Source organism: Cajanus cajan, chromosome 7 (genome assembly GCF_000230855.2).
Source record: "Cajanus cajan strain Asha chromosome 7, NIPB_CcT2T_4, whole genome shotgun sequence".
Lineage (NCBI taxonomy): Eukaryota > Viridiplantae > Streptophyta > Magnoliopsida > Fabales > Fabaceae > Cajanus > Cajanus cajan.
This window is the reverse complement of record NC_138523.1, coordinates 45,928,183-45,952,249: the sequence shown is the minus strand read 5'-3', so window position 1 is coordinate 45,952,249 and position 24,067 is coordinate 45,928,183. Positions and strand designations below refer to the sequence as shown.

Genomic DNA, 24,067 nt, shown 5'->3' with positions numbered 1-24,067 from the left:
AGGCAATTCATCTCACGTGCTACGTTGCAATAAAGGAGAAGAATATGATATGCGAAACTCAAATATTTAAAGGAAAAAAAATATTATACTAAAAAAAGAGATAGTAATAAATTAGTTTCCTAAAAACTTTTGTTACCTTTAAAAGTAGCCTAATAAAAAAGATTGAGGGGGATAAAAAAACATAACCCGGGTAAACAAAACTGTACAGTGCTCAAGTGCTATACATCATGCTTTTGACATATAACCTCGTTTCCTTAGTGTTTCACCTACGGGGCCTCTGATACCGAAATCAGAGTACTGATTACTGAACTAAGTAAAGGGGGGGTGAGTTAGTGATGGGATTTACAAGGTAGGTCTGAGTTTGAAGAATTTGAAGTCATGGTGGTCAACGTTGAGGTTCTTCAACCACAAGTCTGCAGCATTATACAGATCAGGCACTCTTGGATTATTGGAGGGGTTTGACCACATATCTTTCCGCATTTTGTATGTAGCTAGCCCAAATGGAGACAGAGGTATGCAGCCACTCTCTTTTTTCTTGCATTTCTCTCTAATAATATTTCGCCACCCAGGTAAATAACTTGTAATTTTCCCCGAGTCAATTTCATCGCATTTGATTGCACAATCTGCAAAACAAATAAGCAAATAGTTATGAACTTGAAACTAGTGAATGTGAAGCATGTGTCACACTGATCAATTATTGCATGCCAAACATATCTAACACAATCACGTAAAATAATATGAACACTTTGAAAATTCAAGGATGTAAATAGTACAGTGCTTAGTTCCTTCAGAAACACAATGAATACATGATAATTTGTGAAGTATAAGAAAAAAATACTCATGATTGACTCATACCTTGGGAAGGAGATGACAGTGCATGGAAAGTGAGGAAGCTTGCTGCCAGGTCCTTTTTATTTTTCTGACATGGTACAGAATAGATTGGGTACCTACCCAGTGATAACGAGTATGAGATCTTTCTATCATGGAATCAAACGGAAACTAGAGATCTAACTACAAGTAAATATAAAGTTCACAATATCCGCAAAAACAAAATTGATTAAAAACATTTTACATACGTGATTATGAAAAACGCACAACCAATAGTTGAGCAAGAAAATACTCTTTCACCAACTTCATTTCTATATCATTCAGAAATAGTGTTGCAAATCAATTTTAACTTGAAGTAAATTAAAAATAAAATAGCATTTGTGACAACACAGACATCGACCGCAAGTTATGTTTGAATGACACAGAAATTGCAGCAAAAATAATCAAGAAAATGGTTCTTAAAAGCTTATTGAAAATGCAAAACTTTCCTTCACAACTTTATCCACTCGTGCAAGTGGTTCTTATAAAACTAATTAGCTTTCTGCTCACTAAGCTATTTATCTACGAATTCTTAGAGTTAAAAACAAGGCTAGTTTGTCACCAGATGCACTCACTTCCTAGATGTAGAGTTCATCTTCAAAAACAAAAAAATTTCAGTACAATAAAAACAACTAATTCTGCTCACCAAGCAACAGCCATCCAACTTGATGGGGAAATATCCACACTCCTCAATGTCATTAATGCTGGATGGCTTCTGCTCAACTCAGATATCTGAAACAAGAAACATCAGCATACGTGCATCGTTTAAGAGAACTAAAAAACCATATTCATTTGTATCACTCAAAAAGACTACCTTCTCAGCAAATGGAACCCTTTTGTAAGGTGGAGATGTTTCATTATACTGTAAGTAAAGGTAGTCATCATCCTTTGTTGGCCATGAACCCGCTTGGTCAGAGCTTGAATCCGAATCAATATCCCATGCTTTGCTAGAATTGTTACTCAATGATCTAGATAGGTTATCACTTCCACTATCGTCACTCCAGGAATCACTTTCAAATTCAACTCCACTATCGTCTCTCCGAATAATCCTAGAAAATAATGACATGATTCACATCATTTGTTAACAAATTTTATCAAATAAGCATATAGTGCTGTTTTATACACACCTAGAAGCAGATTTATTGGTGTAGATTTGGATAGCAGACAGATATGGAACATAGTACTGCATCACAGTGTCACCACTGTCCAACATGAGAGGAATACCAGCACCATATGCACTCCATTCATTGTAGCAATCCCATAGATCTTTCAGAGTGATGTATGCAATTGTGTCCTTGCTAAGAGGTAAGGATTGACCAGTTGCATCACTACAGCAGCTCTGTAAAATACATGATAAAAGGAACAAAATTTAAGAAAACGTGTCGATAATGTCATTGCTATCTTTCACTAGGATGAAATGTGAATTATTTTTTTACTAAGAGGGTTGGAGGAAATAGAGATTGCTATGAAAACTGTTTCACATAAAGTACCATAAGAATGAGTAATCAGTAAGGGCAATTTTTCCCATGAATTTCCTAGACTCCTACCCACTTGAAGTAACATGTGTCGAAAATATTTGCTGGGAAGAAGAATCATCGTGTCTCGTCTTTTCGAAAATAATAACATTACAATTAATTATAAATACGACTTTTTTTATTTTTAATTAGTAATATTAAATGTCTTTTTAGATTTTTATTTAATATTAAAAGTGAGTCAAACTTGTTATTTAATTTTAACTTTTCTATTTTTTAAGTCATAATTTTTTTTTCAATTTCATGGTGGGTATGAAATCAAGAATTAGAGAATGAAGGCAAAAATATATATCCAAGAGATTGAAAGCGAAATTAAAAGAAATCATCTCTTTGTATAAATTAACTATAACGAACCATAATATTTTTTAAGAGTTATTTTTAACAAGAACATCCGTAAAGATTTTTCTTAATTTCTCATCTATTTTGAATTCAATTAAACTTTTTCATTTTTAAATTAAATATTAACATTTTTAAAATAAAATATTAGTTATATAAAATAAATGTTTATCATATAAATAAATAACACATGCTAAAAGAAAATCAAAAAAAGAAAAGAGGAGGTACTCTGCACAGTGCACAGTACTATATCATGATTCTTATTAGTCACCATCACCCATAAGCTAAAGTGAAGGCACAAGAATCCCATGGCATGCAACTTCTAAAAGAAACTCCGACACTTCATAACTATGCTTTGGTCCTAACTGACAGACACAGACCAATTGAGTAACAATTCAGCAAACTAGCTAATGTTTTTTCTCTGTAAAATTACATCTCACAGAACCCCCATCCACACCAAAATAATTTCACAAAATCAATTTTAGCCAATTAAAAAAAATTGAATTCCTTGGTAGTTAACAAAATTATGCAATTTCTGTTGAAATTACAAACCATAACAACATTATGTCTTTTCTTTTCCAAGGAGGCAATTGCCGAAACTAACCAAATCAATTTTTTTAAAACTGTTTTAAAATAGTTATATAACAAATTTTCCGGATTATAATAAGGAATAATGCATGCGAATATAAAAGGGCCTAAAAATGAAAAATATCTCAATGCGACGGCATCTAGGGGATATTCCTTAAAAGACCAAGGTCAAAATGGAGTCATTTGACCCACACTTAATTATTACGATTTGTGTGTTTTTTATCTTAAAAGTCAGACTTTTAAGACTATTTTTGACACACAGAAAACAGTCACTGTTTTGATATTTATTTATTACGTCCATAGATAATATAATTAATTAATTTTAATAAAAGAGTTATCGGTTTCTAATTTTCCTCCTCCGTTATCCTATCCTGAGATATCGAAATCCACAATTATTCAGATTCAGCAGCGTGTTACGCTGAGAAATTCAAGGGAAGAGAATAAATTAAAAAATAATAAAATAATATTTTGAAAACAAAAACAAATAAAATGGAATTGAGTTTATTTTGAAGGAGAAGGAGAAGGGAAAAGTTCCGAAACGATGAGAGGAATTAGTAGTAATTTAGAGTTAAGGAGAACGAAAATTGAATAAAATAAAATACCTGAAGAGTCCTTGAAGGAACATCTGGAGTGACACAGAGAAGAAAGCGTTGAAAATTGGAGAGAGGATTTCCGAGACGAAGAAGCGAAGAGGAGGACATAATTTTCTCAAGACAGAGACAGAAAACCGCGTCCAACGTTGCAGTGATCGAATAACAAAAACAGAAGAGCATAGGCCACATAAAGATCAGTGGATTATGAATTGACAAAGTTTCCTTCTCAGCGCTGGTTCCTCAAAAAGGCATAAGAATAAGTCAACATGTAATTATGATTTAAAAAAAAAAAAAAAAAAGAGAAACAAAGCTGGAATGCATTGCAATTTGTGATGCAGTGTGAAACGAGATGGAGTGGCATTGACGATAATAAATGCAATAGAGATAGAGACAAACTCACTGAATTAAGAGGAGAAACAAATCATTAATTGCCCTCTCGTCTTGTTCTTTAGTGAAACGCTTCCATTGTCAAAGTGCGAAGGAATATGCAGAGAGAGTAAAAAAAAAAAAAAAAAAAAAAAAAAGAGTTGGTGAAGTTTAACGTTTAGAAGAGAATGAAAAGAAAGGAAGTGGTTGGTGGCGAGGGAGTGAGAGTTCGGTGCGCCGCGTGTGATGAAGACAGTGTCAGTGTTGATTGTTCTGATCTATAAGCCTTATGTTTTGCATTGTTTGTTTCTGTAGTTTCCCTTTTTTCTTTATTGTTTATCCTTTGGTCGTTTCTTGCGGATTGATTTTAATTTTGTCTTGGTCACGTGCTTATCACCTGCTTCTGTTGGAGTAATAGATATGCCAAGCTGGATTGTGGTTAGTGGGTTCATTCGTAAACCCCACTTTTGTGGGTTGAGTTTAAGAGGTTAATTTATTTTTTATATATATATTTCTAAATAATTTTATGTTTAAATAATATTTTAATTTTATAATTTAACTCTATTTTTTAGTAATTATTTTTATTATATATATTTTTATGTATAGTGTCTTTTTTGATAAAAAAAAATATTAGTTTGCTTCTTTGTATGAACAAGTTTAATTTCTTTAATTAATTTTACAAATATTAATAAAATTATAGGTTGAAAAGATAATATATATTGAAATATTTCAATTAAAAATTTTAAAAAAAATTAATGGATTGGAAGTTGGTCAATTTGTCAACGAATCAATCTATTAAAGTGAGTCAACTTATCAACTTATATTTAAGTGAAATGATTTATATTTTTTAATTCATTTTTTTTAGACTTACCTTATTTCTTTGGTGTGTCATCGTATTTAAGTGGATTGACTTATCTTGTTACCCTTACAAAATAATATTTTAAATACGGTTTGAAATATTTAGTAATATAAGATTTTTTATTTGATATTTTATTTTAGTTAATAATCATGATCTATCAATATTTTAAAGTTGACAATCAAATAACTAATTTATAAAACATATCTTTGTTAATCAAATATTATTTTAATGTTGTGAAAATTGAATAATTTAAATTATAATATAAATTAATAGAATATAAGATTGAAATTTAAAAAGGTTTAAAAAATAAATAAATAAATCACGTGATATTTGATATTTTTTAATATAAAATAGTTTTTATAACATAATTAAAAGTTTTTTAAAAAATATATAAAAATCTAATGATATTTAATTAAATTTTTTTATACTTAAAAAAATATTTTGATATTTAAAATATAAACATTTCAATAGACTGTTTTTTAAGATAAATTTTATGATATTTTTTTAATATAAATTATATATAACAAACTAATCCAACAATTTTTCATAAACGGTAAGATTTTAAGTAACTTTTTTTATATATTTTTTTCCCTCTTCTTCTTCTTGTGTATCTTTCTCGCTTTTCTATCTTTCTCCTCTCTTTCTATCTTTCCACTTTCTATTTCCACCTTTTCCTTTTTCTCCCCTTTTATCTTTTTTTTACTTTGCTATATTCTTTTTTCTTCTTTCTATTATTTCTCTTATCTTTATTTTATCTTTTAATTTTAACATTAAATTTATAAATATTTATTCTTTTGAATTATGAATATTTAAAATCATTTTGAATCAATAAAATATAAGCTATTGTTAATTTTTTATTATTAAATATTTGAATTTTGACTAATGTTAATTTTTAATGTTAAAATTTTAAATTTGTAAATATATATTAAAAAGTTATATATGGTAAAAAATTAAATCTATTAAAAATTTTGAATTAAATTTTCCCACTAAATAATTATAATATCAACAATTTTTAATTTTATAACTTTTCATGAAATTAAAATCGAGAAAAATTGTTTATAAATTAGTGTGTGAAATGTACCTTCAAAAGAGATAAAAGATAAAACATTAAAGATGAGTGATAATGAGATTGATAGTTTTATTTTTAAGTTATAAGCAATATGCAATGTCAATTTTCTTTTTGTAACTATAGTATTATTATATGATATCTACCATTAAAAGTAGTGATTACTTTCCATCATAAATCGTTAAAAAATACAAATTGTTATTATTTAGACCAACCTATATTGATAATATACAATTTCATAAATTTTTTCAAGATTTTTTTTTATCATAGTAATAACTCTTAACATTATTTTTTTTCTCATAACAATCTTCATTTAGTGTTAACAAATAACAAATACCATGTTTTTGAACTTAATGTTCAAATCTAAGAATATAAATGAGAAAATGTCAATATGTTAAAGACTATGTAAAAAAATGTCTTGACATGAAATTACAATTAATTATCTATTATTTATTAAAATATTTAAAATTGATACTAATTTTATCTTTTTAACTCAGATCTTATCACTTGTGTTATCTTTTTCATTAATTATATTATTTTTTAAAAATTAATATTATCCTATAAAATCTCATTAAATATTTATAAATCTTATAAATTTTTATGATATTATTAAAATATTAAAAAAATAAATGTGTAGCTCTCTATTAATAGTACCCTTTCATTACTTACCTTTTTTTTCCTTTCAAAATACTTCTTAATTTTATTTTTATTCTCTAATTCTTGGATTTCACAAACCCTCTCCCAAGTGTTTTTTTTTTAGAAGAAACACCCCTCCCAATTAATTATACAAAATAAATAATTATCTTATGCATTATGCATACTAAAATGCTAACTTATATTGATCATGTATAATTTATTAACGAGTTAAGTAGCATTACAAACATTTCATATAAAAAATATAGTTAAAAAAATACAATAAAACTATAAAATAATGCATCATTATTTTAGATAGTAGAAAAGTAGAAATAATGCAGTAATGAAACACAAATTAAATTTTTTTAGTTGTTTACATTTTTAAGATTGATACTTTTAAAAATTTAACATGACTATGATATAAATTAATTGTAGGCTCGTCAAAAAATTTTCCTTAAAAAACGATTCAAAAATATATATACACAAATTGGTATGACATGTTAATTCAGTAACAATATATTGTGTGGTGCTTATTGCTCTAAGGCCTATATGTGTATATTAATAACACACTTTGTATATTAGCTTAATAACGCCAAAAAAAATTGTTATTACTCAATGCTTTTGACTTTTAATTACTTTTATTTATAATCAATTTCGGTTAAGTATCTTTGAAATACAAATTTAATAGCTGGTAACTTTGATTGTTTTGAAGCTTTTTTTTTTTTTTTTTGCATGTTTCTTCCACGTTTTAAAAATAAAAAAAATTGGCAAATGAAGAAGAATTTCAAAAGTTTTGAAAACCATGTGATAATTGAATTCTTATAATAATCGGTTCCTTATCATTTTTAATACCGAATTTTCATGGAAAGAAAACTGTTATATTTTGATATTATTTTCATGATTATGCGCCCAATTTTAATTAACTTGCTAAATGAAAATTGACGTAGTTGGTCATAATAATATTGTGCATTAATATATGTTTTGTTTGCATCTTATATTCTCGGGAAACATGTTTTTAGAAATTAATGTATAAAATATTTTTTTAACTGTCACTTATTATTATTTCCAAAGAATATTTTATCTCATACATCTCATGGATACACATACAATTAAAGATAGATAAAAATATATACATAAAAAGAGAAAATGTTAAAATATTCTAATAAAGAGAATGAAAAGAGCTAGTGGAATTGTCAAAATGAGTTATTAGTTTAGTTTGAATTTTACAGTGATCATTGGGTGAGCAAAATTTGATCACTTTATTTATTTTTATATGAAATTAAAAGTTAAATTAAAAGCTTTACCAAAAAAAAATTAAATTAAAAGGCTTAAATATATTTTTAGTCCTTCAAATTTAGGGTAAATCTATTTTTGATCCCTCAAATTTAAAATTATTATTTTTAATCCCTGTAATTTCAAAAAATCTTAATTTAGTCTTTATATTCAAATTTTGTTAAGAAATTTATCAAATATTATTGCATAGAATCTACCTATTGGTGTCCCTATTAGTGAAAATATTACATTAAATCTGGTTGATATTGAATAACTGTCTTAATTAGTCACTTTCAAGTATGTTATTGGTGACCTAAGAGACTAAAACAAAATTTTTAAAAATTACAGGAACTAAAAATAACAATTTTAAATTTAAGGAACAAAAAAAATTTTATCTTAAATTTAAAGACTAAAAATATATTTAAACTTAAATTAAAATTATCAGGCCCGACACTTTTTGAACATGTAATTTTACTGTTCGAACCTACTTTGTTTGGCCCAAAGTTTGTTTTTGGTTTTTATGATATGGAGCCCAACTAGTGAATGAGCTTGACACTTTGACAGTGAGAGTCTTAAAAATATATGTATGTTATAATTTAGAATACATACTTAACGATTATCATCCTATAAATATCAACGGTAACGCTTGCTTAAAAAAGGTTAGAAATTCGAATTTTGTGTTCTGTATGCAATCGCGTTAAATCTTGAGGCTAGCTATCCCACTCTTTGAAGTATCTCCCTCGTAACCAGGCGATTAGTCATTACTATCGAGCCCGGAATACTTTAGGAATGAAAAAAAAATCTTATAAATACTTTTATTTAAAATTTGTATATAAACAAATATAACAGATTAAAAAAAACTATTAATATACTTAATTTTTACATTTTGACATAAATTATACATTATATATATATATATTTAAAATAGGTTAAATTAAGTGAATAATGAATAAAAGGTTAAATAAAGGAAGAAGAGGAAGAGGATAACACGAACAGAGGAGGCGGCGGCGTTTTGAAGTGCGAAGGGTGTTGTGGTTTGTGTGAGTGTTAAAATCCCTCCTCCTTCCTTAAACTCTTGAAAGCGTCCGCAATGTTCCGCAGAATCTTGTGCCATCATCGCGCACTCTCAGCCTGCACTCACAATGCCACGCGCTCTCTCGCTACTCGCCACCCCCCCAACGTCACTCACCCTCCCTTCCTAATCACACCATCAAGGCCTCTTTCTTCCAAATCATCTCAATCCCGCGAACCCAACGATAAGGTGAGTCAGTCAGTGAGTCAGCCAGTGAGTCAGCCAGCGAGTCATTTTCCGCGTCCAATCGAAACCTAATTTGACCTATTTCGTTTTGCAGGCGAAAAAGGACGTAGCCAATGTCGACGATCCCTTCAGTGCCCCAACCTATAACATTCCCGAGAAGCCAGTGACGTTCGTGGAGGGCGCCTCTTACAGCGTTGTCATTCTCGCAGGGCTCGGAATCGCGGCTGCTGCTGGATATGCTGTTTTCAAGGAGCTTATATTTCAACCTAAGGAGTAAATTGCTTCATTGTTTTTTTTTTCTTTTTCTTTCTTCTCTTTAAGGAAAATGCCACATGTTTTTTTTCTGTAAAAATTTAAATTTAATTGTTGTGAGCTGGTGACAGGTACAAGATCTATAGCAAGGCTCTCAAGAGAATTCAAGATGACGGTCAGGTCAGTTGGGTTTTTCGTTCATTTCAACTTTCAAATATTATGTTTTGGAGACTTGTAATGTTATGATGGAAGTTCATTTTCAACTTAACCAATTTATGTTAGAGTCTGGTTAGGTACAATATTAGAAGAGCTTTTGGGGACTTTCTTTATTGAAAAATACTCTTTATTTTTAGTAGAGAAGCTCTCAGGCGATTCTAAACTTATATTCAAACAGACTTTAAATTATGGGGGCTAATCCTTGTACGCTTCAATGAACATTGATTCATGCTACATTTTTAGATATGTAATTGAAAGGGGTGGGGGGCGAGTGCATGCATTCGAACAATTTTGTAATTGGCTAATTGCTCTAGATCAAACGGTGATTTGTAAGTTAGTTTTGGACTGGGTAATATGGGTAGTAGTAGTAGCTGATTCTATACCAGCTGGCTGATTTTATGTTCACTTGCAATGATTTTGCTCTGTACCAGGTACGAGTCAGGATTGGATCTCCGATTACTGGTTATGGTCAGGAAAGTAGAAATCGAGCTGCTCGCCAAAGAATTCCTCACAGGATATGGACTGATGAAGATGGCGCTGAGCATGTAGAGGTGAATCTGTCAGCATTACTCAAATTTATTTGTAGATTTGTACAGATTTTATTTTATGAGAACTATTTTGATATGTTCCTGGGATAAAAAGAAGGTTGGGAGGGAGGAGATGAATATAGAAGTGAAAGGAGAGAAAAGAGGCAAGGTATAGGAGGATTTTATTGGATATATTGTTGAATAGTTCCTCTGTGTCGGCTAACCCCCTTAATAGTTGGCTACAATATTATAGTACTAATAGGTTAGTTAGCTATTTGTTAGTTATACTAGTTAGTTAGTTGGGAGCTGCGATAATCAGAGAAATAAGGTATGTCACCTATAAATAAGAAAAGGGGTTGAGAGAAGGGGGATTGTATCAAGTTGGAAGGCTTGGACTCTTAGGGAATGAGTGAGAGGTCAGGGTTTCTCGGGGAGCATTAGTGTAATTTATTACTTGCTCTGTTACCAGAGAATTGTTCTAGAGAATAATACACAGTTCTGTTTCATTTCTTCATCTATTTTCTTCTCTGAGCTGATCCAGTTCTATCACTGCCTTTTCAAATTCTTAAAATTTCGTTTATGGTGTGGAAGATACTTATTATTTAGTGGCCGTGTCTTTATATTTAAGATACCGATATGGTTCTTACTCAAATATGTTAATTTGGGTTACAGGTTAATTTTTATATCCGGGGCCCTCATGGACATGGAAAAGTATTCTCCGAGATGTTCAAAGGCCAAGCTGACAATGAATGGAAGTTTACTTACTTGATTGTTGAGATTAGAGCACCTTCTACAGCACAAATAATTTTGGAGTCATACATACCATCTTACAATGCAACCAAGTAGCCTAGATGGGAAAAGGTTTTTTTTTTTTTCTGTACCATTTACTGATTACTCAATCTGTAGATACTAGATTGTTTTGTGTTTCTGTTTGATGTGGAGGTCATACTTTTCACAACACAGAGTATATACCCTGCTTCAAAATGTTATTTAATTATCTTCTGTTCTTCACATTCCATTAACTGATTAACCTGATCATTTATATATATACCTTGCACTTTGTCCGATTCCTTCATGAATGCCCCGAATATCTCACTTAAGCTCTTGATTACATTGGCTTGTTTGTGAATATCAGGCTATAGGAACTGTTCAATGCTTTTTGGTGCTTTCGCTGTGTTCCTGTTATCTTATGTGTGCCAGCCTTGCAAAATATACTCCAAATTTTTTTACTAGGAGTAAAAATTCCTTTTACCTGTTGGTACTTCAGTCCAATTTGTATGTAAAATTCATATTCATATTATTATTTTCAAATTTCATTCATACAAATGAAGCTTGAAAAATCTTAAGAATACTGAACTTCTGATTGTATACTAGAAGCAAAAAATCGTTTTACCTGTTGGTATTATAGTCCAATTCATATACAATTCATATTTTCATGCATACAAATGAAACTTGAAGAATCATAAGATTTCTGAATTCCTGATTGTATACTAGAAGGAAAAAATCCTTTTACCTGTTGGTATTATAGTCCAATTCGTATATAATTCATATTTTCATGCATACAAATAAAACCCGAACAATAATAAGAATTCTAAAATACTTAATGCAGGTCTTTAATATTTGGTCCATTACTGGAGGCTGCATTTTTCAGCTATCAGCATTGATCACATTATAGCCAGTCCATGTTTCATAAGGGATGAAAGAAGGAAAGACAATTAAAGAAAGTCAAATAATGTGAGAAACTGGATCCCAAGTCTCAGGTTCAATATTTTTGTGTTTTTTTTTTTGTTTTTCCATTTAGAACCTGCAGATTTGAGGAAAAGTTTGGGGCAAGGATCTTAGTAACCATGACCAGAGCAATTACTGTGTCCTTGACAGCTATTGAGAATTTCATCTACCAATTTGTTGTTATTGCTGACAATTCTACATGGCTTGGTTTGTGAAGTACATTGAGTAGCTGGTTGTAGCATGCCAAATTTAGGATGAATATATAAGGTTATTGAAGCCAAAAACGAAAATTGATATGGATCATATAAGATTGATGTTGATTATTACCACACAGATAGTAAGGATGTTTCATTGATTTCACCTATTTTGATACGCCAACAGAAAGAGATCTTTATAGTAAAATGGTGCAGTGTTGGGTAACGTAACCAAATTATTGGTCAGTATAATAAAAACTATAAACCTGACTACACTAGATCCATTATTTATACATATCCATATTTATTCCATTTCATTTACCTTATTATTTCTTCTCTTTAGCATCTATGTATGACTATAGAGACCAATGGGTCTTTCCGTCTGTGTTCTATTCTATAACTAGTTATGCCTGTGAAATTTTTAAAAGAGAAATTAATGATACTTCTCCTTCATATAAATAATATTGCGCTAGTTAGATCAGTAAACATGTGACTATAGCTCGGTCCAAGTGCAACATCTTTGAAAGCTGTTTATATGCCACAACCACGATTTCCTTTTTCCATAACTCTATACCACATGATGGGATGGGCTCTAGAGACCCAAAAGAAGAAAAAATAAATGGTTAAAAGATTTTATATGATGAAGTTCAAATATTTTTGTTTTTGTCTTTTAATGTTGTTTTATTTTAATTTTCTGAGACAAGATGATGACACTTGTGATCATCTATAGTAACTATTAAATTATAATTTTTTATCTCTTTAATCTCGGAAGGTTTCAATGAAAAATATCTTATTTTTTATTTTATTTTCTTGTAGCTCTAATCGTAGACTTTAGATAGTTTTCCAGTAGTATAGGTCTAGCATCCTAACACCACATCTATATAAATTCTCATTGCTAAACGAGGGAACTTGAATTTAACACATTGGTGCATGAATTAATAGGAATGTTTTTAATAAAATGATTATAGGCACCACAGGTCCACAATCTATGTATCTAGTGAAAAATAAGGTAAATGAAATGGAATAAATATAGATATGCATAAAAATAATGAATTATTGAAATTTTTGTGGTTTGGTCTCTATGGTTTAAGTGTTATATTAATGTTGTAAAAAGAAAGTGTTATATTGAACAATAATTTGGTTAGTTTATCAAATAATGCATCATTGCTTTAGAAGATTTGCACTTGCATTGCGTTTTCATCACTTACTGTAATAATATTATTGTTTTGTGGACGCTGTTTATATTGAAGAATTCAGACAAAAGTGTACAATGCTTTGACGTTCAGATTTAAATTTGTATTTAAAATGATATTTTTGTGTGTAACAACTGACGATATGTAATAGATTTTTATTAATTACTATCATCATCAAATAATAATGGATAAAAGTATTTATGAAAAATATAATGCATATGAAAAATATTTATTTTTATATAATTAATATTTACAAAAAAATAATTTTAAATATGTCAATTATATATTACATTTATGATAAAAGATTTATATTGTTATATAATTTTATTTTTAAATATTGGAAATTCTTTAAAAAGCATTGAAAATAAAGATGAAAATAATAAATTGAGAGAGATAAACAATCAAGAAATTTCAAGTATATAGATAATGATAAAGTTTAAAAAAAAAAGTAATTAGTTTACAAAATATTATATTTTGAACTTGATGTTAAATCAAAATAAATTTGAAACTAAAATTAATATGTATATGTGAAAGAAATAGAAATAATAATAATAATAAATAAATAAATATAAAATATAAAACAAAAAATAAAAATAAAAAAGCACAATGACAACCTTATCTTAATTATATTATCTTCGCAAATCAAAATACAACACGTAAGCTTTACATCTCATCCAAAAAAAGAAAATCAAGTATAATTTCTACCAAATACAAGCATTGAAATCGTAATTATGAAAACCTAACTCCTAATAAACTTACACAAAACTTTGTTTTTATCTTTTTACTATATATAGCTACCAACTCTCATCAAACTTTGTGTTTACCTTTTTAATCTCTTCTTCCAAATGAGGAGTATTTGTAGGCATAATCTATTTGCTCATCCCATTGAAGAGATTTGCCACCACCCTATCACTCAATTCGGTCATAATGATTTTCTTATTCACCAACCTTCTCAATGATTGCTTTGTTAATAATGAAGGTTGGATCTTCCTTGTAGAATGCTTCTGTAGTGAGATTAGGATCCCATTGTGATGTCACATCAAGATACATATTCACATGATCTAACCTTACCAAGAGATGACTAATATCGAATCTTTGATAAATACATCTTAGTCGAGTTGTAGGTTTGACTTAAGAATTGGATGGTTAAACATGAGAACTTTGATAAATGTAGTTTGACAAGGACGATGAACAAATTGTCACTTTTTTACGAAGTTAAGTTATATTGGAGAGAGTTCCAAATCTACTTTTATATTTACCAACATCACTCCTTGATGACATCATGCTAAGGGGCCAAATCCACAAGTAGCCAAGAAGAGTGAGTTAGACCTAAAGAAAGAAGATCCAAGTTCTTATTGAGTTTTGAGTTACTTTTAGTAGCTTACTTTCTATTCTTTGTAAATATTTTTTTAATTTTTGACCTTGTATTTTTTAGTTAAGTAGCACATGAATTTATTTCCTTGTAATTCCTACTTTCAGGATGAAATTAATATTTTGAGAGGGGTGTAATTAGAAAAAAGAAGTTTTGGACTTATATTAGGCTTAAATGACCCATGAGAGCATCTCTTGGATGCATAGCCTTTGAAGTTGACATCCACTTATGTGGGAATCAAGTGGTGGGCATCCACTTGTAAGGAAACCAAGTGGTTAGATGTCAACATATTAAAGGGAGGACAAGATGTTCCATGGTTCATTCAAGACTCTAACAAACTCCAATAAACCACATGACCTTGTTTAATCACACCAAACATGTAACTAGAATTGATTATCTTGGGTACAAGTTAACTAACCTTGATTACAATTAACTAAGATTAGTCTAGATCGCACCATAACCTAATCAAACCCTATATATACCTTTGTGCCACATCTACATGCCACTTTTGAAGTAAATTGAGAAATAAACTCAAATTTTTCTCTTTAAAAGTCTTAGTTCTTTCTCTTGAAGAAATTATCTCCTTATGAATTTTTATCAAGAAATTTCTCATTATAGCAACTTCTTCACATTCTTACTTATCTTCATTTGAAGTGGTGCATACTTTCTCCTTCCTCCTCCACCCTTGTTGATTTTCTTTGAAGCTTTCAAGTCTATGAAAGAAGATTGGAAGCACATTGAAGCTAGTTGAAGAGAATCAAATATTATTTCTAAACTAGTTTCGTCACCCCTGACCCACTCATATCCAAGTATTATAATCAACGTATGAGATTCTTTTTTGCTATTTCCTCCTTTTTTTTTTTGTTTCTTACTATCACTATCAATATTATCAACAGTACTCATTTCTTTAGACAATACACTTTTCCTTTTTTAGCTTTAATTTTTCCATTATCTAATTTCTTGGAAATTGTTCTACTTGAAGATTTCTTAGAACATGATAATCCACTTAAGGTCGTAATGAGTATGAGAAGAAAAAAAACAAGCAGAATCCCTTTTTTTCTCCATACAGTAAAAATGGAAACACTTAAATTCAACACTAAAGAACAAATATATGAAGGGAAGACAAATTGTAATACTTGGAAAAAAGAACAAAACTTGAAGAAATGAACTATTGTTCACCTAATGTATAAAAAATATCAGAGTAGGTGAATCAACCAAGTAACTTATCCTTTCACTCCATGAATATGATAATCAATTCTTGAAATCTGTCTTGAGGTTACCACAAAGGTTAAAGAACATCTTCTTGCAAAGAAAAATGCTTCTTAAAGAGTATTTTTGAAAAAGATATCACAAAGAATCAAGTCTCTCTGTTCAAAGTATGAAAAAAGATATATATATATACACACACACACACACATATATATATATATATATATATATATATATGTTTTCTAACTGAAATAATTGATTATTAACATGGACAATCAATTATTTTGTTCTTAGAAAATATGGAAATCAATAAAAAAAAATTTAATGGATTATTTGGAGCAATAATTGATTATTACAATAACTGTTCCCCAGGTTACTAAAAAATAGAACAAATAATTGATCATTACTTAAAATAATCAATTAATTTAAGTGAAAACTTAATATCTTGATTTTCATACCATTTCTCTTTACAAATCAATTCTAAAATATATCTTAATCATTATAAATCATCTAGATAGAGATAAAATACTAAGTTACTTACCAAGCACAAAGCACACAAACAACAAAACTTAAAACACTCAAAACACAAAACCAAACACATGTTGCACTCTTATCTTTTAAGAGACTTATTTGTAATCATCAAAATCAATTAAAACCATGTCTTCATCTTGAATTTGATCAACAAACAAGACCTTAATACGATACAATAATGCTCCACATGCTTTTGCATTTGAGCCTAGGGGGTTGTATACCCTACAAGTAGCTCAAATACCAATCCTTTGTTGGATCGATATTTCAGTGATTAATTATATACCTTGAGTATGCCTTGGCATCCGGAGACTTGCCCTACTATGCAAGAAGAGCAACGTAATTTATGAGATAATGAGATGTTTATGATATACGATTATTTAGTCTTTAAAGTGATAAGATCCAAGAACTAGTACTATGTTACAATCAATCAAGGATTTAGGAGTAAAAGATAAGGGGTCCTGATATGTAGGTGTGCTTAATATATATAGGAGGACATTCTAGGGTCTAGGGACAAGTTAGACTTATCGAATGTTCTAGGTCAGAATAATCGCTAAATTTTCATAGTATTTTGTATCACTGAGATTTTTTTAATAATAGTCCCCTTACCAAGATAATTTTCATAATCTTAATTGCAAAACACCTTAAGGTCTAAAGTTTTTTTTTTTCCCTTCAAAGATCTCATATGTTATATTTTCATAGTACACTACTCTTATATGGAAGGAAGTGTTTGTTGTCATTTTTACACAAATAATTTTCAACCTAAAGATTCTAATTAATTTACTAATGAAGTTACAATTAATTCCATTAAGGATCAAATTAAGTGTTTGTAAACATGACATGATTGATAAAAAAAAAGAAAAGAAAAAGAGATTACAAAAATATCTTTATTATCATAAAAGATTTTAGTAAAAAACTTTGCACCAAAAATATACTAGAACCAAACAAAAGCATGAAGAGTTCAGTTAATGTTAAAGGTTCTAATTAAGTTTGACCGGTAGTGTCTCAAACTGGGATTATGTTATCTTATTTGTGGCAGTGACGTCACAAAACGTGAATGTAATGACGTCAAACGCTTGATTTAGGATTGCTTACGTTCTCTATTCGGATTAGAATATTATTGTTTTCTCCCCCTCCTACTAAAAAAAATACAAGTATGAATTCATATCATTTTAGTCAACTTTTATTAAATATATTTCTTAGTGGTTAAAATTTTTATAAAAAAAAACTGATAACGTACTTAAAGAAAAAACTCAATTATTTATCAATTATATTAGATGTTCTTAGTATGTTATTTTATTTTAATCATTTCACATATCATTTTTATTAGCACTATAATAAAAAAATTATTAATACAATTTATCAACTAAATCTCAAAGCACGCTGTAAGTGTAATATCTTTAATAATGTTATATTTATGTTCCCACGAAAATGAATGACATCATGAAATTTAAAGAGTTCTGATATTTAGATATTTAAATAGTGCAAACACTTCGTTTTTCTCGAGATGTAGTTTTTGTCTCTTTTCTTATTTCTAATTAGGCGTGAGCAGAAATTTCGGCCCCGACCGAATCCGAAGTCTCCGTAGGTGAGTTTTTGAGTGCGACTGGTTTTTGAAGGTTTTTCCAGTTTTTTGAGTTGTTAGAGTCGGTTTGTAATGGGTTTTGTTGGTCGGGTTCGGGTTAAAAAATTTGAACCCGTGGGTATCCATACTCGACCGACTCAAAACACTTAAAAGATATAATATTTATTCTTTTAAAGGTAGCAGTAGCACCGAGAGACGAGAAGAAAACCCTAAGCATCGCTGCTCACGCGAAACCTTCTCTTCTACTCAGAAACCCTAACCGCCGCTCATCCTCATCACTGAGAGTGCTTTGTTGTTGTTGTTGTTGGGGTTGTTTGGTCTTGGATGAAGAATAGTTAGGGTAGCCATGTTTGATCGATTGGTGCTGAAGGTGTGGATGGTGCGGATCAGTGTCATGATGGATGGCATAGGGTACCATTTGGGGATGGTGTGGCAAATTGTGAGGGTTTTCAACTCCTACCAAGGCAGATAACATTCCATTCGATTCCATCAACAAACACCTTCAAGTCAAGTTTTGAAGCAAAAGGAAGGAACTTTGAATGAAAGGCACTTACCCTTAATCGAATAGTTGAAGAAATCGGAAAGGGTGGCGATGGAGGAGGACATGAATATGGATGAAGGAATTGTGAGAGAGAAGAAAAAAATAAAAAATAAAAATATTGGGCCCAATATGACCCAATCCGACTAACCCGATCCAATTAATCCGAGACCCGAAAACTTGAACCCGACAAACCTGAAATATTGTTCACGGTTGAAAATGATTTTTTTTTTTGGATCAGTTTGGATTGGGCTTAATAATTTCAACCCGAATCCGTCCGAACCCGCCCCGTGCTCAGGCCTATTTCTAATAAAAAATTAGTCGCATTTCCACTCATCCAACCTCTCTTATCTATACCGAAGACAATGACAAATTTCTATTTATTAAAAAGTCAATATAGACCAAGTCAAATAATCAGTACAACTTGGGATTTTAAATTATTGTGTGGATTTCTTTATTTTTCTTTCTGTCACAAGTATTTAGGCATTGATATAGAATTAATCTCACTTACAATATTGTGCTTGTTGCTAACCTAAAAAAGTTTTACACGCAACAAGAATTAAACAAGAAATTCTTCATTAGATAAATTGTTTCCATATGTGAGCGCATGGCACCTATCTATTACAGTTGGTCAACCATCATTTTGTATGAATTTTTTTTATCAAGATGTGAATAGTTTATCCTAAGTTTTTTTTTGTGTGTGAAATAATCTTTATTATTTCTTTACGTTTCGTCAATTTCATTTTAGGAATATTAATTTACGTTCATTAAAATTGCCGTGCACAAACGGACAAATCCGATTTCTAGTTGTTGGCACATTGACTCGAAAAAGGCATTTGTCACTACAACAAAATTTGTTATTAACGACAATTATTTAATGGCAATAATTTAATTGCTGTCATATATAAAAATATTAATGACTAATATATAATAACCACTAAAAATATATTTATGTTACACTAAAGTTTACTATTAGCGACAATTATTTATTAGAAAAAACTTAAGTCTCACATCGATTAGAGATAAGATAATTAAATAGTATATAAGTGAGTAATAACTATCACCTTACAGATTCATTTTATAGGGTTGATTCCTAATTCACTACTCTAAATTGGTATCAAATTACCCATTATTACCAAATTCAATAGTGTTATAAAATAATTAGAGAGCAACTTTCACCTTATAAATCTCATATTTCTTAAGAGACAAGACAATTAAAAAATATATAAATAAAAGACAACTTTCATCTTATAAATCCCACATCGAGTAAAGATAAAAAAAAGTATATAAGTTGTAAATTTAGAATAGAAAATTATAGGAATAAATTATTTAAAGTAAAAGAGACAATTGAAAAAGATAACTTTTAATAGCCTTTAAAATGACTACTAGAATTGTCACTAAAAAAAATAAATTTTTTCGATAATTCAGTAAATCTTTACCAGCATTTTATATAAATGCCGGTAATAGTATTAGCGACACTGGATACACCAGCCTTTATTTAAATGTTGATAAAAAAATAACAGCCATTCGCTAAATAATAAATTATAATTGCCACAAAATAATTTTGGTGTAATGTGTTCATCCACAACTTGAGTTTTTTTTAGTAATTTTTTCTAAGGATACTCAACAACTTGGTCATTAATTATTGGTAAAAGTTAACATTTATTTTAAGTAAAAAAGAACAACTCATCCTGAAAGTCATTCATATATATATATATATATATATATATATATATATATATATATATATATATATATATATATATATACCATAAAGATAGATGTGATCTAGAATTAGAAATTAAAAAAAAATAAGGCTCTCTAACAACTCTCTAGAGAGTTCCTTGTGAGAGAGAGATGGTAGGTACTTGTAATTTTAAAAGAAGACGAAGACCCATATGTATATGCATGGTAAAATTAATTGTTAAAGCATACATACAATATTAATCGGGACATGTGATTAGGTTGACAGTAAAATAATATTGATCAAGTTGCAATTAATAAAATATGAAATTCTGGGACATGTGATTAGTTTGACAGTAAAATAATATTGATCAAGTTGCAATTAATAAAATATGAAATTCGTGGAGACTAATTTTTCTTTGATGATGGTATATTTTATGGTATTTATTGGATCCAAGTCTTAGTAATTTTACTTTTAATCGTTAATTTTACTTTTAATCGTTAACTAAAAAGTTTATGAATTATTAGAATATTGTGTTTTATAAGTTGTTATTTTTTTTCTTTCTATTTTATTGATGTGAAACATAACCTAACACCTTTGAACCTGTCTTAATACGAGTAAAGACAGCAAGCAGTGCCCCTAGATTTTAGATTGGATTCTCTTGTGCATGGAGCTGGATAGAGCAATGATTTTCGACACTAATTAAAGAAAATGTAAGAAGATGAGAGAGAGAAAATAGAGTGGAAGTATTATGGTGGTTGGTACATAGGATGATTGATGAAAATATAACAAATGATTGAATGAAATAATATAATTAAGGTAGGTTGTTGTTTGTTTGTATGAATTTAAAATCATATCATGCACGTTGGACACCTGAGTGGATAGGATGATGAGATTAGGAAAAGGTTGTGTCATGTGTGTGTATATATATGGGTAGATAGAAAAGATGGAGGTCATGACTCCAACAAAACAAAGAGATGGCTTCGGAAAGTGACTCGTCGTCCTCAGTGATCATAAACGTTGACGAGTCTGAATACTCGTATGCAGTGTGCGTCTCCCGTGTTCCCAAATCCTTGAGTTGTGGCAATCCCAAAGCTTTCACCCCTCACTTCGTGGGCTTCGGGCCCTACCATGGTTCGGTAACGAAGCTCACCATCACATATGAACTCAAGTTAGCAGCAGCCAAGAGAGCCCTCAAATACTCCCGTCTTCATGACCACCATTGCAATTTGTCCCAATGCCTCAATAGCCGCGTCTCAGAATTTTACCATGCACCATCTGAAGGCGAATACCACCGCAGCACACTCGTCTTTGACGGCTTATTCTTGTTGGGCTTGATTTACAGCGACGTCCCGGCTGACCCTCAAGAGCAAACTTTCTTCCTAACCGGAAAATTCGGAATGCCCCTCGTCAACGATGCCGGTGTGGAGTTGACCATGGATGCTGTTATCAGAGACGTTTTCATGCTCGAGAACCAAATCCCCTCTCGCGTCCTTCAACAAATCAACCACTTCATCACCAAGGACGGAATCCAAATCCAAGATGTAGGGGCAAAAATGCTGGCTTTCTGCCAAAAACACTGTCCACTGGTCAACTTGCAAGAACTCTCCAGAAAGCCCGAGGAGCATCACCATTTGTTGGATCTCATGTACCATTTGGCAGCACCCAATAAACCGCCTGAGCCTAAGAACCCCAAGTCAGACGCTGAGAAGCCCAAAGAGGATGGAAAAGGTAACAAGGACAGAGCAACTAACGCAAATGAGATCACTAATAATGCCACAAAGCCAACTACTAGTACATCCCTTGTTGGTTCCATATTATGGTATGTGTTTATGTTTTGCGTCATCTTAGCCGTGCTTGTGGGATTACCCATTTATCTCATCTGGAAACTATTGAAATGGCTGTTGACTAAGTTGGGTGAATTCTTAAGGGCTGCGTTTGACCTAGTGAAAAAACTAGCTCATTATCTCCCCATGGTTGGTGGCTTTTTTAATGTTTTAGGCCAGAATCAAAATTTAAAACCGTTGGCTCAAAATTTTCAGCAATTTAGCGCAACACTAGAGCAAACAAGTATGGAAAACAATGCTCGCCCCGTTGTCACAATTCCATCCGTAACAGAACTCAAAGCAGCTGGGATCCACTTCGAACCTGCGAAAGGAGGCATCTCAGACATCAAATACGAAGAGCGGACGTGTCAGTTTTTTTTGCCTGTTATAAAATTAGATGCCAACTCGGAATTCATTATGAGAAACCTGGTAGCCTACGAGGCATTGACAAGACCCACTTACTTTGTCTTCGCGAGGTACGTTGAAATCATGAGAGCTATTATAGACAATCCCGGAGATGTGAAGGTGTTGGTGGAAAAGAAAATCATTGTGACGGAGCTGAGTGATCAGGTTGTGGCGGATCTCTTCAATGGGATGAGCAAATCGACTAAGCCCACCAATACTGCTCATTTGGAAGAAGAGATTAAGAAGGTAAACGCAAAGTTCGATGAGAGCCAGTGGCTACTGAGGGTGATGACCAACTATGTGTATCCTTCTTGGAAACTCATGACAGTACTTGCGGCTTTCATATTTTTGGTTCTCACGGCTGTACAAACCTATTGCTCTATTTATGTCTGCTCTTCTCGTCGCTCCTCAACACTTGTTAATCTGCCTAGAGACTGGGATTATTATGGTATCACTAATGATTTCGTAAGTTCTATGTAAGTTTGTACCAAAATAATAAGTTCTGTGTAAGTTTATTGTATTTCTATGTGTGTATTCGGTTGTTGTTCTTACTTGAATGTACTCGATGGAGTAATAATCTTGCAAGATAATTTTTCTCGTCTTTTAATATTAGATTGTCTTCAATCTCGATAAAATGCGTTAGAAGTATTTACAAAAACCACTCCAACAAAAGTTAATTTGTATTTATCTTTACTGTTAATTATTTTGTACATACTTTTTTTCTTTTCTTTAACTGTATTTATCTATTATCTTCAATTTTATAATCATTATAATTGTGGTATGAAATAACTGACCAAGTTGGAGTTCAGGATATCCAGCTCAGTATGTTCAACTTGGTATGTTGACGCTAAGTCTGAGATTGCGTTATTAACTTGGTCAATACTTATAATATTGGATAATCTTTCAAGTTGGAGGTTGATATGTTCAATTTAGTCAACCAAAAATATGGTTAAACTTGCGTCATCAACTTGGTTAATATATTACTCCTCATGTTGTCAATGATATGAGAGTAAAAGAGGTTTGATATTATGTGATAAAATTCGTTGTCATATACAATGTTTATGTGTAATATATATTTATTTTATTTTAATGTAGAAATGAGATTGTTTTAAATTCTAAGAGATGTAATAATTTTAAGAGTTTTTTTAATCTCTTTCCTTCATTTATGAGAGTTATTCATCTTCTAATCATTAAACATTTAGGGTGTGTATTTTCACTTCTACAACCTTTAATAATGATATGTTTTGTCATCAATAATCACGTTATTTGAAGATTTTCTCAAACTTATAAATAAAAATAATTTTTTACTTTTATGTATTTTGTGCTCCTTTTTCTTCCTTATCATTATTGAAACTTGAAGAACATAGTTCATTTCTTTCTTGTATATATTTATTCATTAGCATTGAACTTAAGTGTTTCCATTTTTACTACATGGAGAAA

General features: G+C 30.4%; 3 protein-coding genes across 4 annotated transcripts; 2 read left to right on the top strand and 1 right to left on the bottom strand.

Moving 5' to 3' along the window:
* Window positions 1–65: 65 nt before the first annotated feature.
* LOC109817969 (uncharacterized) lies at window positions 66–4,620 on the bottom strand. Of its 2 annotated transcripts, none has more exons than XM_029268747.2 (7): window positions 4,317–4,620; window positions 3,926–4,155; window positions 1,995–2,206; window positions 1,682–1,916; window positions 1,514–1,599; window positions 856–947; window positions 66–623 (listed from the first exon to the last, which is right to left on the bottom strand). In XM_029268747.2, the coding sequence occupies exons 2-7, from the start codon at window positions 4,103–4,105 to the stop codon at window positions 343–345; spliced, it is 1,086 nt and encodes a 361-aa protein (XP_029124580.1). In that variant the 5' UTR covers window positions 4,106–4,155; window positions 4,317–4,620; the 3' UTR covers window positions 66–342. The 2 variants fall into 2 exon arrangements, with proteins under 2 accessions (XP_029124580.1, XP_020238924.1); XM_020383335.3 differs by having other exon boundaries at window positions 3,926–4,148.
* A 4,448-nt stretch (window positions 4,621–9,068) lies between these two features.
* On the top strand, window positions 9,069–12,453 carry SD3 (import inner membrane translocase subunit). Its single transcript, XM_020383311.3, has 6 exons — window positions 9,069–9,373; window positions 9,465–9,643; window positions 9,754–9,802; window positions 10,270–10,389; window positions 11,038–11,226; window positions 11,975–12,453. The coding sequence occupies exons 1-5, from the start codon at window positions 9,203–9,205 to the stop codon at window positions 11,209–11,211; spliced, it is 693 nt and encodes a 230-aa protein (XP_020238900.2). The 5' UTR covers window positions 9,069–9,202; the 3' UTR covers window positions 11,212–11,226; window positions 11,975–12,453.
* Window positions 12,454–21,373: 8,920 nt separating this feature from the next.
* LOC145950044 (putative UPF0481 protein At3g02645) lies at window positions 21,374–23,107 on the top strand. Its single transcript, XM_083060966.1, has one exon. The coding sequence runs from the start codon at window positions 21,374–21,376 to the stop codon at window positions 23,105–23,107; it is 1,734 nt and encodes a 577-aa protein (XP_082917092.1).
* Window positions 23,108–24,067: the final 960 nt, after the last annotated feature.